The 14519-nt window shown below is 48.3% G+C and overlaps 1 protein-coding gene across 3 annotated transcripts in view; it reads right to left on the bottom strand.

Annotated features, from left to right (window-relative positions):
* Positions 1-401: 401 nt before the first annotated feature.
* The window catches only part of MAML3 (mastermind like transcriptional coactivator 3), a 249240-nt gene continuing 235122 nt past the window's right edge, over positions 402-14519 (bottom strand). For 2 of the 3 annotated variants that reach the window (XM_054823536.1, XM_054823538.1), the window contains exons 3-5: positions 10046-10288; positions 7817-7904; positions 402-4476 (exon numbers count right to left, since the gene is read on the bottom strand). In XM_054823536.1, the coding sequence (XP_054679511.1) occupies positions 3485-4476; positions 7817-7904; positions 10046-10288 (1323 nt within the window). In that variant the 3' untranslated portion in view covers positions 402-3484. The remainder of the gene's footprint in view (positions 4477-7816; positions 7905-10045; positions 10289-14519) is intronic. The other variant, XM_054823537.1, reaches the window with a different exon arrangement.

Below are 14519 nucleotides of genomic sequence, written 5' to 3'. Positions count from 1 at the left end.
CAGCCACAGGACTCCTACCTCCTGGGCACTCCATCTTGTGTCCTTCCCTGAAAGCACTTCCCCACTCCCAACTTTTGCTCCCTACACGGAATAAACACAAAAGTTTGGAGCTGTCACCTTTAACGAGCCCAATTATGGCCCAACTCCTGTGGGGCTAAGTGGGATGCAGGGGGTTTACCAGCTGCTGAACAAGCCCGGGGAAGAGGGGCAGCCCGGTACCACCTACACCCCACCTGTAACATCCCAGCTCCAGCTGGGCAAGTGCAGCTCCACAGGGTGCGGTGTGGCAGCCATGCAGAAACCTCGGGGCCAAAACCAGGCTTGCCTGGTTCCCTCCTCCCCCAGAAGATCACCCACCGAGGCACCGGAGTGGGGCAAGAGATGATCCTATAAACCAGCCTTGTATATGACTCAGATAACCATCTTTTATTTGGGGTTTTTTTTGCTGTTTTGTTTTGTTTTTCTTTAAAAGTGGCATGTTAACATCAGGTCTTTTTCTACATTTTCAGAGCTCTGTACAGGTCTTAAAAGGAAATAAGCAATGCTTAATGTACAAAGTAAAAACAGAAAACTAGAAAAATCTGAATAAAATGGAGCAAGTTGCTGTCAGGGATACAGTACAAATTAGTAAATAGACGTCATCTGAAGTGCAATACCACTGCAGTAAGGATGAGTTAAGGAATGAAATAAAAATACTCTATTTTAAACAAACAGTATATATATATATTTATATGTATATATTTTACAGATAGTAGACCCAGTGATATCTGTAGAATTGTAAAAACATATTTACAAATAACTTTTTTTTTTTAACATTACATATACATCAGCACCATAGTAAGAAAGGAAAAAAAAAACCAACCCCAAATCTATTAAAATCTACCTCTCTAGTACTTGGTCCCAGTACGGAGTATTTGGAGGAAGCTTTACAAAGACAACAGAGACTCAGTCTTCACCACCATTTGTTCACCAAAGCCCATATCTCCCTCACGCACACGGATTTGCACTTGGCCGCCACGTGGTGGTTGTGCATTTTTAACCCCTCGTTTCCCGGTGCTGTGCTGGCAGGTGAGCCCCAGTCACGTGCACCCGAGAAAGGGATGCTGTGCCCTCCCCGGTGCCGTGCCTGCACAGCGGGCTCGCCACCTCCTCGTCCCGGTGCGTCTCTGTCATACCAGGCAGGACGCATATGTGCTACACCAGCTCGTCGCTCCCTCACCCACACGTTCACGCAGACACACACGTATGCACGACACCCTCATCCCTTCAGGGTACCATTTCTTGTTGCTTGCCTACCCCTTCTGTTCAGGCTAGTCCGACCAAGAGCCACTTACCCGCAAGATGGACCGAGAGCTTTGGCTGGTGCTCTCTTTCACTGAATGAGGGCCCAACCTGGCTCCTGCTGAAATAGCGGATGGGCAAACCCCTATCGTCTTCAGCAGGAACTAGAATTGGTCCTTGCACTGTATTTTAAAAAGGGGTTAGCTAAAAGAGATGCAACTAAAGCATTTTTTAAAAAATTTAGCAGCTGGTGCAAGCTGAATTGATAGCTCACCTTGACCAGCTAGTCCATGTTAAAAATGCAGCTTGTCCTGCCTACATTATAGCATTTAAAACAGATACTTCCCCTTGTCTAGGTACGCCCTGCAAGGGAACCGTAACAGGGCACTGAGATGGTTCCGGCATCATTTTGCTCCCACTCCTTAATATGATGCATATCTGTGCTCCGCAGGGAAAGGGAGGACTTAGAACTGCAAGGTGCCGAGCCCCTCAGCTCCCATGGATTTCAGCGGCTGAGCACCTCGCATCACCAGGCCCACGGAGAGCAGCGCACGACGAGGTAATCGGTAGCTAGATAGTTGGTACTGGTAGTTGTACGCTAGAGACACTTTTGCTACAGAGCACGTCTTATGGCTCACAGAGGCCAGCAGTAGGCCAGAAGCTCCCAAACATTCTGGACTGTGGATCTCGTTAACATCTTTTATGCACCACTATATACCCTGATAAGCAGCTCTCAGCTGAAAACACTGAAAAAGTGAGAGGTTTTGGAGGGCAGCTTACCTCAGCTTCAGACTGCAGCTTGGGAACCGCTGCTTTAGACATTCAGAATGGCATCTCAGTATTGTGCAGACATATCACAACTTCATTACAGTGCAGCTCAGGGCTGCTCCACGCAGTAGAGATTGTGATACATTGCTTTTACCTAAAAGCTAATTTAGGCAGACCCCATGTTTGTAATAACTACATCAATTATTTTACCCATTCATGAATGATCTTTAGTCCTTCATTGGTTCCTGTTCTTCAAATACTGCAGTGAATTTCATTGCAGCAAACCAGAGAGATTAGACCAAACATCTGTTTAAAACTGAAGATCAGGTTGCATATAACATCACATTGAGAGCCCAGACACTCCAGGGTAATACTATCTGCCAACCTTGCGCTTTTCAAGAGGAGAGGAGAAACTGTCCCTGTATGCTTTCTCCCACCTGTTTTCTCCTCCCCTGCCTGCCCCTTTGTGGCAGTTGTTGCTCACCTGATAAAAAGTGCAGCCAGCTCACCTTGCTTTACACTGAAGGAGAGGAGGGGAAGGAAGTGAGCTGAAAACATACTGGGGAGGAAGGAGAGAGAAGGACCCACTTAGGACCTCTGCTGATGTTTCTTGGTACCTCGCAGCCCTTCAACACCATTAGTAGCTGCTGTTGTGCACCCGGGGCAGCAGATACACCCGAAGTGCTCTGATGGGGAAGCACTACTGCAAGTCCCAAGTGGACTAAATAGCTCATTAAGTTAACCCACCCACCTAAGCCGACTCCAGCAGCAGCCCCATAATCAAACTGTCCTCACTGCACTGCCAAATTTATGGTGTCCTACACTTTTATTGGATTTTTATCACTCTGCAATGAAAATGGTGACCTCCCTGTGACTGTTCCCTTGTGAGAGCCCAGAGCCAGCCCTGCAGGCCTGGCGATGGCTCACTGAGACCCGCTTACCCCCAGGGTTAAGCCCATTTCTGACCAGGGCCTGTGCAATCACCCACAGACGTCTTTAGGCTTCGCTCCTGCTCCCCTGAAAGTTGCAGTGTTTATAGTTACATGAGGTGGGAGATATCAGGACCACCCCATACCACTGTGCAATGAAGCCTCCTTTCAGCAGGGAAAGACCACATTTTCCCAACCAGAGGCATCACCTGGCTTTTCCAGTTTCCCCATCCTGCCCCACACACACACAGAGCGGGTGCTGCCACGCGATGGAGATTGTTTGGTGGAAGTCTTGGGATGCCGATGATTTCATCGTCCCCTGAATCTTCCAAAGTTGGCTACAGGTCAGCTCAGTTTGCACGATTAAAAACAAAAGAAAACAAAATAACCCCAAACCAAAGCAATTCAAACAAAAAAACAACAATCCAAGGATGGGGAGAACATCCAACCCTCTCTTTTCTTTTTTTCAAACGTAACAACCAAAGCTCCAGCCTATACAAGCCCGTTCACTGGGGGTTTCCAAACAACTCATCAAGTTCTTGTATCCACTCATCCCCTGGTCCGCTCTTAATGATGGAGTCCACGAGGTCTGCACCCTCTGCTAAACTGGAGAATGACCCCCCGGCTCCTTCATTACTGTAGTTGTAAGATACGTCCTGAGTGGGATTCCTCTCATAGGCCTGGCCTTGGCTGCTCTGAGCAAAGTTACCACTTGGCATTTGCTGCGTTGGAGGCTGACTAAAGCCAGACATCGTGGGGACCCCTTGGCTTATTGCAGGCATCACCATCGACCTGGCCTGGCCGGCTCCTTGTTGCCCGGGTAGTGGTTGCAGCAACTGTCTTCCCATCGCTGGGTTCAGGGCTCTTACTGTTCCGCTCGTGTCCACAACTGTCTGATTAAGCCCCTGTGGGAAATGTTGCTTGGACAGCCGTGGCTGCCCAGACTGCATTGGGTATGTTGTGCCATTATTGAAGGGTCCCATTTCACTGCTAGTCCTTCCAGGTACACCTTGTAAGCCTCGCTGCTGCCAGTTTTGTGTTCCCTGAGGGACAGTCCCCATCAGGTTTTGAAGTCGTGGTGCTTGTGGCCTGGGTAAGACCTGGCCCACAGGTCCTTTCATCTGCTGCTGATGCTGGGGAAGGGCAGAGCTTACCAGCATGTTCTGACCAAAACTGCCGACCATTCCCACCGCTTGTCCAGAGGCAGGCTGCCTCGTTCCCTGGCCTGCGTTATGTGCCATGTTCATGCCACTTTGGTTTGGGTGCTGCAACATTTGGCTCATGCCTGTGCTCATACTGTACATTCCCGGCTGGCTGGAAGAGGCGTTGCTGTAAGGAGCCATGCCCATGTCTGACTGGCCTGCGGTCGTGGGCAGTGTGCTCGTGTTCTGGGAGGGACCCATGGCCATCATGCTAGCATTCTGGGCCATCATTCGGGATGTCCTCATGCTCTGGAGTGCTGCTTGGTTTCTCACAGCTGCTATATCCTGGGGAGAACCTACACCAAAAAGGGAGGAAGGTAAGAAGAAAACACAACCTGTAAATCTCAATTAACACGTCTTTGCATAAGAGAGAGTCTGTAGGAGTCTTCTGCATCACAGTAGGATTCAGATTGCTGTGCTTTCTGAGTGAATAAATTATTGTTTCATACGAAGGTTAGCAGAGAACTAGAAGGTTATCCATCCTTGGGAGATGTGCTTGCTGCCTAATGTTAGCTGCATTTCAGAGATTATGTGTTCCCCACCTCACCCAGGCTGCAGCCTCTGTCCTGACCCGCCGAGTCCCCTCTCCTTGAAGGTGAGAGTCAATACAGCTCGAGTGCTACCCTCAACAGGAATCGCTGATCGCGTTAGGTATTCAATTTGTGAAGGAGGACACTGTTCAGCAGAGAATACCATTGATGCAGACGAGCAGCCTAATTTCCCTTAAGGCCTAAAATGAGGCTGGCAAGGTTAAAAGGCGGATTATTTACTCACTAAGTAATTCTCAATTATGACAATTTTGGGATGTGTACCCAAAGGGATTCGTGGCTTCAGATTCTTGAAGAATCAAGGCAACACGATTGCATGCGTGATGCATGGTTACTGCCATGGTTGCCTCCCTGACAATAACCTACTCGGGTAGGAAAGCTACACAGCCACAGGAGGTGCAGGGCTAAAGCAGGCCTGCCTTTCTCTTACTTCACTGGGAGCAAAAATGAAATTTTAAAGAAGTAACCTGGGATTTCAAGTCCCCTTTCAAAAGTAAACGTGAGTCTTTCTTTTTGGGTGTATTTTCTTCCCCAGGATCAGGGACAACAGGCACTCTCCTCTATGAAAAAAATGAATCCCTAAGACTTGACGTTGCATCCACACTGTGATTCAGTAGCACTTCTCTTCTTCAGCTAAGCCTAATTCAGCTTCTAGCAAGCAAATGAGAAAGTTTCCACTGGCCTTCTTCAATGGCAGCAAAGCAGCTGAACTTCAGTTTACCACTTGAAGCTATCATTTAAGTATCTCCATTGTCTTTCAAAAGTAAGCCTTGAAAATGGAAATGTCAGGCTCAGAAGGCCAATCAATTTTTTAATAGCTCAGGAGGCATAAATGAATGGATTTTCTATATCGTTGTTACTGATTAAGTCTATGGAAAGAAGAAAAATTGTTTTTTGTGGACATTTAAAGCAGGGAGAGTGTATTAGCGAATCAATATTATAAGCGCATTTTACTCCACCTTAGGCCAGTGATGGGAAACCAGGAAATCCTAACCTTGTTAAATTCCACACCGTGGCAGATAACTGAACCATGCTTGTGTCTTCCTTTCGGGGTGGTGGGAGCTATTGATTTCTGGGAAGCCAATATGCTTCTGTATTTACTATCTTTATTTAAAAACAATTACCGTAGCTCTGATTATGCTATGGGTTCATTGTGGTTTTGAGTCACTACCATACCAAACTAAATAAAATACTCTGCAGGTGAAGCTCTCAGAGTATGAGGCACACAATTACTCTCAGCTCAAACAGTATTAAATGCAAGATGTAAATATAAAATGGTGGCTTTCAGAGTCATAAACTGTACAACAAAATCTGAATGTTCTTAAATCAGCCCCTACACGTTGTCCCTAAGGCAGACAAGACACTTGAACACCCGCAGAGAATAAAGACTATGGGGCCCTGTTATTTATGTTGGCTTGGTTTCCATGAAGGGTATGAATAAAGGCAATGTCATCCCTGCAGTTTTGCACACATGACGCAGAGGATGGTTGTCTCCTTTTTGCTGCAGCGGGATAAGATTCTGGAGGATGCTTTTAGCTCAACTCTCCAACATGTAGATAAATGAAACATTTTGTAGCATGGAGAAAGACAATCCGGATCTCACTTGCACAGGGTAAATGTAGTAGCAGCTTCTACTTTATCTATGCTATCAGTTAAACTGTTTTCTTAATGATTGGCACTGGGGTCTCCTCAAACTTTCTTGGATCACCTCCTTCTTCCGTGATTAGAAGCTGTCTCTTTTTGCTGTGATTCCACCAAGTGTTTAAGCGTACAGATAACGATAAAACTTAATGCATCTTTAGCTATTTTTCCATTGAAAATGGCAGTTGAAAACCTCCAAAGGAGTCACTACCAGCAAGTGGTTCACATACTACTTTTGTGAACTACCGTGCTTAGCGTAAGTGGCAAGAGATCAGACAAGAAGCAGTTAAAAGAGAGATGCAACAGATTTTAAGATTTTGGGCCACCTTCTGGTCTCACTCACAAATAACCTACTGCACTTGATTACATTCTTGTGACTAAACAGGAAAAATGGTGAAATACTTATATTTGAATTAGCTCATTTATGAAAATTAATTCCTTGCTCTGTCAGATTAGCCTAAACTCTCTTCTGCATTTTTAAAAAATAATACATTTGAAGGCAAGGTTTCAAAAAGCATTAATGTAGAAAGATTTTACGTGTGCGTCTCATGGCAGTGCACACACATATATTTTGATTTTGCAAATGAATTACTGGGAAAAATTTCATTTCATATGGAATTTATGCTGCCAAAGATAAGAACAAGCAGGCGATTACAGAAGGAGCCACCCTAATGCACCAGCAGAAGACTTGGCTGCCTGTTCACTTCCTGGGTACGAGAACTGCAATATGCTTGTCTCCCTTGTTTTCTGTTGCAGCTATGTGACACTATCATGAATATGCAGCACAAATGCATGTTCATTTCACGTCTATTTAGGATCTATGGTTAGCGAAGACATTTAGCTGATACCTCACACCCAAAAAGGTCACAATTAACTTCTCTTCCTAAACTAAAATGATTCCCTTACATTCTTCAGTTATCTGCAAGCGCATTGAAATAATACTTGCTTTTTTTGAGAACATTAAAAAATCTCCATTTTCTTCTCAGATGTTTCACTGTGTTTCCCACACCTGACATTTATCAGACACTTCTCCTGATAAAGATGACCTCTCTGAAATTCCCTGCTCCTCAAATTAGATAAAGTGAGGAATGAAGAGGAGTAAAACCGAGATACAGCTAGAGACACTAGCTGAAAAAAAGGCATAATGAGAGTGCAGGCAAACAAGATAAATCCATAGAATCCAGATGTCAAAGAGGCAAAAGAAATGTCAAATGAAAAACGCAGCTTTCGCTGAGGGGAGCAGAAAGGAAATTAGAAACGTAACTAAATACACAAACCTGAGCATTCCGCTTTGGTAAAATATGCAGTACGTGCAAGTGTGCAACAGCCCGACTTCCTATTCCAGTGCACTGCTTAAACGCTGGTCTTCACAAAACACGTGAACTTTCACATGCCCACTACAGGGGCATACACTGACTCAGTATAGGAAAAAGAATTTGACTTTTACCTTGGAACTGATTGACCTGTTGCACCGGATACGGGCTCCGCTGTTGCTGCAGATGCTGCCGAGGCAAATGTGACTGCTGCTGCAACTGCTGAAAATGAATGAGGGAAAGAAAGCAGAAGAGAAAAAGATGATTAATTAGTGAGCCGAGAAAGGGGCTGGTGGCAAAAGCACTGCAGCAGAACTGCAGCGTTTCTTATCTAGCAAGCTGTTCTGGAGAGACAAGCAGAGTCATTTGAAGAGTCCTCCTGAGAGCACTTGGGCTACTCAGCACACAGACTCCTTTTGGTTCAAAAAGGAATAAGCACTGAGGCTAACATCATCTCTCCTTACTTACAACCACTTCATCGTGACCTCTACACTGCGAACTTAACTGTCTCCAGGCTGAAAGGAGGGGGAGGGATAGGAGGTAACTTGGCTCACCTCTAAGGGCAACTGTAGCCACACACTTTCCTTCCCCCAGCCCTGCCAAGGTCTGGAGGTTTGTATTCCTGGTACAGGACTCCCCTCCACCTCTGCACTCGAAGCCCTCATTTGCAAGGGGTACTGCATCCTGACCTGAGCGCTGCAGCCTCAGACCATTCTCTGGCCAATGCAGAAACGGCCACTAAGGCACGTTTCCTCTTGTGCTTTGGTGAATGATATTTGGGGAGCAGGTGATTGCAAAATGCCTCCCTCCCTCAATCCTCCCCACCAGCCCAGATCCTCTGTGGTTATTTTCTATAAATACTTATACATCTAGAACAAAATCAAGGGCCGATTATAAAAACCAGGGAGTGTGTTTACCAGAGCTCACAAAGCCTAGGGTATACTTGACTAAGCAATTCCTAAAAGGATGTAACTTAGTGCTTCATCTGCAGCTGTACAAATGCTATGTCCAAAACCAAGGATGTGTAAGAAAATCACGAAGATGGGAAAAAGTACTGATCCCTGTGTTCATAAATACACGTTACAAACTATCAAAAAGATAAAGGAAACCTTGTTAGGCACAAAACACCCAAAAGCTAGGAGCCTGAGGACTGTGACTTTGTCACTTTTCATCTATGCCAGCAGGCTTGGCAGCCACAGACTTGGGGTTTTCAGCGCTTTCAGGCTTGCCTTCAGCAGCCAAGTCAGTGACTGGCTCTTGGGTTTATGCACTTGAATTGGCCTAATCCGTGGTGGGGGAACACTACTACATCCTCACTCTTCACCTCTGAACCTATTCATGCATCTTTACTGTGAATACTTCTAGGAGTATCCTTCCTGTTCATTGGGGGTGAATTTTTCTGCTTCTCAAGAGGACCACGAGAAGAGGGGAAGGCTATCGGTATTTCTGTGGTTATACAACATGCACAAGTTCTAACTTAAATTAAAGCAGACCCCAGGTCTTACGCTGTATTTCCCCAGCAAGAGAGGTGAAGCTAAGCTTAAAGCAACTATCAGAACATTCTCTAGGTAGTGTTAGGGGACTGCAAGTTTAAACTCGGGTATGAGCTTACAGGAACTGAACAGTGTGACTTTCCAGACTTTCTCCTGGGTTGCTTTTAAACTACAGCTGATTTAAACATGCATAAAACATCACCTTTCAGATTGGGTAATTTAACAGCCATACTGCAAAGCCCAAGAGCTGCAGAAGCCCCATGACAGGCTCCAGTGCAGCAGTTCCACACTGCCACTGCAAGAGGCAGTTTTACTGTTTTCCCACTTCAGCTTCTGGTTCTCCACTTGATGCTGCCTCTCCCTTATGCTAACATAATCACTCATACTGGTATGTGATAAACCAGATTAAGGAATTGATCTGGGCAAATACTAACTTTTCTTCTTTGCTAAGTTACTTTTAACCCACATCAATTCTTTGTCCCAGATCACTGTGTGGCTGTACATAGCTTGTGCCAGAGCAAGACCATTGTCAGAGGTAGGGAAAAGAACCACAACTGTAACTGTAGCAGAGTCTGCTTCTACCAGAGTAAATGCACCATGAGATACCAGGTTAAGAGTTAACTTTTCCAGTGTCTAAAATCCCATGCGACTGTCCAGTCCGCTGCTGCGAACATGGGTAATATTTGTCAAGCTAATGGTAGGACTGAGACAGATGCCTTTTCTTTGATAACCATTGCTGAAATACATGTATGAGCCACAGAGAGAGAATTACCAATTATATAGAAGGAAGGGTTGGTGTTGCACTGACTGTAGCGCTCATGCTCTCATACCAGCACACGCTGCAGCCCCTGAGACAAAGGGATACTGTACCTGCTCCGCTAGGATCTGCTGCTGCTGCTGCCTTTGCTCTCTTAGAAATTGCTGTTTCTGCTGCTCTATCACATGGAGCTGGGCTCTCTGCTCAATCAGCATCTGCTTCATGATGGCCGCTTGAGGTTGGTTTCCCAGGAAGGGACCCCCAGAGCTCGTGCCTGTGACCACACTGCTGGAGCCTGGTGGGACAGAAGGCTGCATAGGCCCTGTGGTCCGAGACAATCCCACTTGATGCTGCTCCTGTGCAAAGAGAGGGAGAAGGCCTCGTTACTCGGGGTGCTCCATGGGCAAGGGTAATTGTGGCTCGTTAACAAGAAACATTGAATCTGTGGGTAAAGACTGGAGCTTGAAGAAAGTAAAAGTCCTCAGAAAGATACTCGTGGCTTGTGACCAAGCCCCAGGCTGTTCCCCACAGGGAGCAGGTGGCAGGTTCCTCTTCTCTCCTGGAGTTCAAAGCCCCCACAGATAAAGCAAGAGCACTTTACAATTCGTTAATAATAAAATAATAAAGTTGTGTACTAGGTTTATTTTCATTCAGGATAGGTAACTTTCAGAGTAATGTTTTTCCAAACTTCTCCTCCCTCATCATGGAGACAAGAAATATATTTTCTCTCCATTTCCCTTCCTCCATAACAGCAGTTTCACACAGTCCTCTGGATTGAGGAGCCGAGGTTTTAGGCACACACAATGAATAGCAGGAGCTGGCAGCATTGATTCCCCCTATATTGCACCAGAATCTCAGGATTTAACCACGTAATGTGTTTATTTAAGATTTCCATCCCACAGCAACGGACCAAAAGTGTATAGCTGAAAGGACGCAGGGTGTGTGATGCCACAGACACCTTCTAAAACCACCCTGCTTTCACTTTATGTTGCTAATCCAATTTGCTGCCTTTTAGTACCGGGAAAACGATGAGTTGGAAGACTAGGGAGTAAATTTCAAAACCTCCCCTCTCCACCGGCGCTCACCAGGCGCCAGCCGGTGGCTGCGAGGGGGCCGGGAGCCCTCCCAGGTCGCAGCGAGCAGCACGCCGCACTCCCGCGGAGGGCCGGGTTTTTACCCAAGTCCGGCGTCCACCCTGGCTCCCCGGTGCTGCCGCCGTGCCCGCCGGCGCTGCCTGGGGAGGCTACAGCCACCGGCGCCGCCACCCCCGCCCGCCGGCAGGTGTCGCTGCCCGCCTGCGGCCCGGCGCGCCCGGCGGGGGACCGGCAAGGCGCGGCGCGGCCACCGGCGCGGAGCGGGACCGGCCTCTCCCCGGGGCGGGTGAGGGGGGCCGGCGGGGAGCGTTCACGGGGGTCTGCAGCGGTACCCTGAGCTCGGGTGTTAAACACTGCGCGGGGCGGGGGAGCCTCTGACCCTGCCCGGCGTGCTCAGCTCAGCGCCGCTGTAGCGTGAGGCTCTCCCGCTGCCAGGGAAAAACGAAGCTGACAGCAACCCCGTGCCTCCCTTCAGCACTACGGAGGGAGCCTTGCTCAAAAACAGATGGCCAGCTAGGGCTGTGTTTAAAAAAAATAACGATTTGGGGGTTTGATTACAAAGCAGCAGGTGTAGCACTGTTTCCCCAGTCCTTATTCTGGGTACTCCTTGGTGTAAAAGAGCTTAAGGGTTTTCTCTCCTCTCCCATCTACCTTCCATACGATAGCACCTGAGCACCTCACAGTCTCCCGCGGACGTTGCCCCTGTGACAGAGCAGCACTGCTCCATGTCCTGGAGGAGAAACCGCAGCAGGGACTTGCCCTGGGTCCACTCGCAGGCTGTGCTCGGCCAGCGTGGCACATCCGGAGCCCCAGCCCCGGCACCCCTTGCCACGGGGCTGGCTCCACACGCTCTGCCTGCCTGGGCATCAGGTACACCCGCCACCAGGCAGCCTGCCCTCACTGTCCCAGCGCCTAGCTCTCTGCACCATGGCCTGGGATGGACGGGGACTGCCTGGTGAGGGAGAGATGAGTGACGCTGGGTTTAGCTCAGGCTGGCTTCCTGTAAGACAAAAAACTGTGCGAAAATCGCTCCACAGGGCAGGACCACCTTTTGCCAAGTTCGGGAAAGCCACTAGCACGTGTGGTGGTGATACCAGTGCTCTTCACCTCTGATGGGCTAAGCAAGCCAGAGAGAGCACTGCAGAGTGCCAGCCTTAACATTTACTCGTTAGAACCTCTTTGAGTTGTTGTATAGAGATGGGTACTCATTCAAAACCACCGACTTGATCCTGTATCACTTTAGGCTCCTTTGTGCAAAGCATTCCAGGGTGAGGTTTAGATTCATCTGTGTCATTGATGGTTTGAGTTATGTCAATGACTGTGTGATTTGGAACACAAAGAAAAGTAATCTTATGACACCCATCCCAACCCAGTCAATGAAAGGGTTAAGAACAATCCTTGAGCGTAGCTTGGGAAATTAGGATCAGCCTTTCTGCATGAAGGTCAGGTTTTCAAGGACCCTTCTGAGGAAATAACAAGAAAATACAATTTGTCCACATCTCTACTTTGCACAGATATTCCCTGAAGGGATCTCTGCTGAAAGGCAGCTCACCGATATTTAGGTTCTTTTCTCTTTTTAACATCCGCCCTGGTTTGAAAGTTCCCTCCCCACTCCTCTATCCACTTCTCCCCGGGTCCACGACTCGTGCTGCACTTCACAACCTGGTCAAGCGTGGTCCCTGCAGCACCGAAAGGGCGAGGGGCTGTGGCAGCTGCTGAGGCTTCCCCGTGCCGGGTCAGGGCAACGCACCCACTAGTGATCCCTCAGCTGCTCCTGCATTGAGCCCTTTCACTCACCCCTGTTGCTGAGCTCCCACTTTCTTTGCTTTGGGGGGGACACAGGCATCAGCTGTCTCCAGCAGAGCTGACGGTAAAAGCTTTTTCCTACCACCCCCTAGCCCTCCCCCAACTTCTGATGAAGTCATCAAGCTACAGATTGCATAACTGATGCACAGGACTATCTTGTGTTATACTGGGAGACGGGCCAACTGCTTCCATTTATAGACAAAAGCAATGCCATGCTGCCAAATAATGGAGCCTTTGCTGCAGCCACTACAAGGAAAAAGAAAAGGGGGGGAAAAACCCGGGAGCCAAAGTGCACGCTGTAAAGTGACATTACTTGGAGCTTCCTCCACCAAGCCTCAGCACACAGCTGCCTCTGGGGCTGCAGCCCAAGTCCTCACTGAATCGCCTTCAAAACAATCTTACTGCAGAACTACTGTCCTGGCTCTTGTGCATGCACGGGTACAGCTGAGGGATGCATTTGCCTCATGGTAATGCCGCAGAAGGCACTCTGTTCTGTATCGTATTATGTCATAAGTTAATTCCAGAGTTTAAAAAGGAAGAAAGCTTTGAAAGGAGCCCCATCAGCTGACATGAGCCCCGTGCACCGTGCAGCAGCTGGAGGAAATATGAAGATTAGCACAAAGGTGTTACTTCCAGCGCTGTGTGTTTAGTCATTTTGAGGTACAAGAGTTTACCTACTCACAGTGAAAACTTCCTGTTTCCAGTTTTAATAACAGGTTTAAATCCAGGCCTTCTTCATCAAGCCAGAACACCACCCTCCCGCCCAGAATATTTCTTCTCCTTTCCTTTTTTTTTTTGCCAAAACCTCTTCCCAACCAATGATCAAAGGCCCAGATGACATCACCAGGAGCAGCCCTGGGTTGTATGTCCTGAAAACAGGAGCATAGCCCAGGCAAAAGGTCTCCACAGGCAGGAAAATGCTCCGTAGCAGCTGGGAGCAGAGCTCTTTACCAAGAGCGCCTCTATGGCCTGGCACTGCTGCTGTCAGCCTCCGAGAGGGGTTGTACAGCCCTGCCCGGTCCTGGCAGTGGTGCAGGGCCACACAGGCTTGCGGGTTGTTTCAGCTATTTGGCCACGGGTGTGCACACCCACCCTCCTTCCACTGTTCCCGCCAGAGGTCTGGCACGGAGACAAAACCTGGAAGTGTGCTAGGGGGTACATGCATGTGGCTGGGAACTGGTGATGAAAGCAGCAACGCCAGGTTCTACATGGCTGCCTCTTACACACCATGCCTGCTCAAGGCCCAAGATGCAGTCTCACCACAGGAGCCAAGCACCACGTCAAGTAACTCGGGCTAAGTGCAGCACTTAACACAGTCATAGAGCTTCAAACCAAACTAATCCCAAGCTTCACTGACAATGCTCTTTGCTCCTGTGCTGCCTGCCAGCTCCCTCATCCTCCTACTGCACTCTGAGCCTTCCTGCCCTGAGAACTCCTGCTCCTCCTCCTCGTTCCCTGCTGTCCCTCCTTCCTACATTCTCTGCCCTGCCTTGGTGTTCTCCGTGTTTTCCTTTCTCCACTAACCAGCACTGCTGCCTCTTCACTTTCCAGACACCCTCATCAGCATCCCAGCTAGCCAGCTCCTGGCTACACATCACCTCCACAGCTGACAGGCTGGTACCCGGCAGCCCATGCCCACAGCCTGACTCACCGTGTGACTCAGGCTGCCACCGCTCCGGAGGGATCC

The sequence above is a fragment of the Grus americana genome, chromosome 4 (assembly GCF_028858705.1).
Source record: "Grus americana isolate bGruAme1 chromosome 4, bGruAme1.mat, whole genome shotgun sequence".
Lineage (NCBI taxonomy): Eukaryota > Metazoa > Chordata > Aves > Gruiformes > Gruidae > Grus > Grus americana.
Note: the sequence above shows the minus strand (reverse complement) of the source record. Positions and strands in the feature narration are given on the sequence as shown.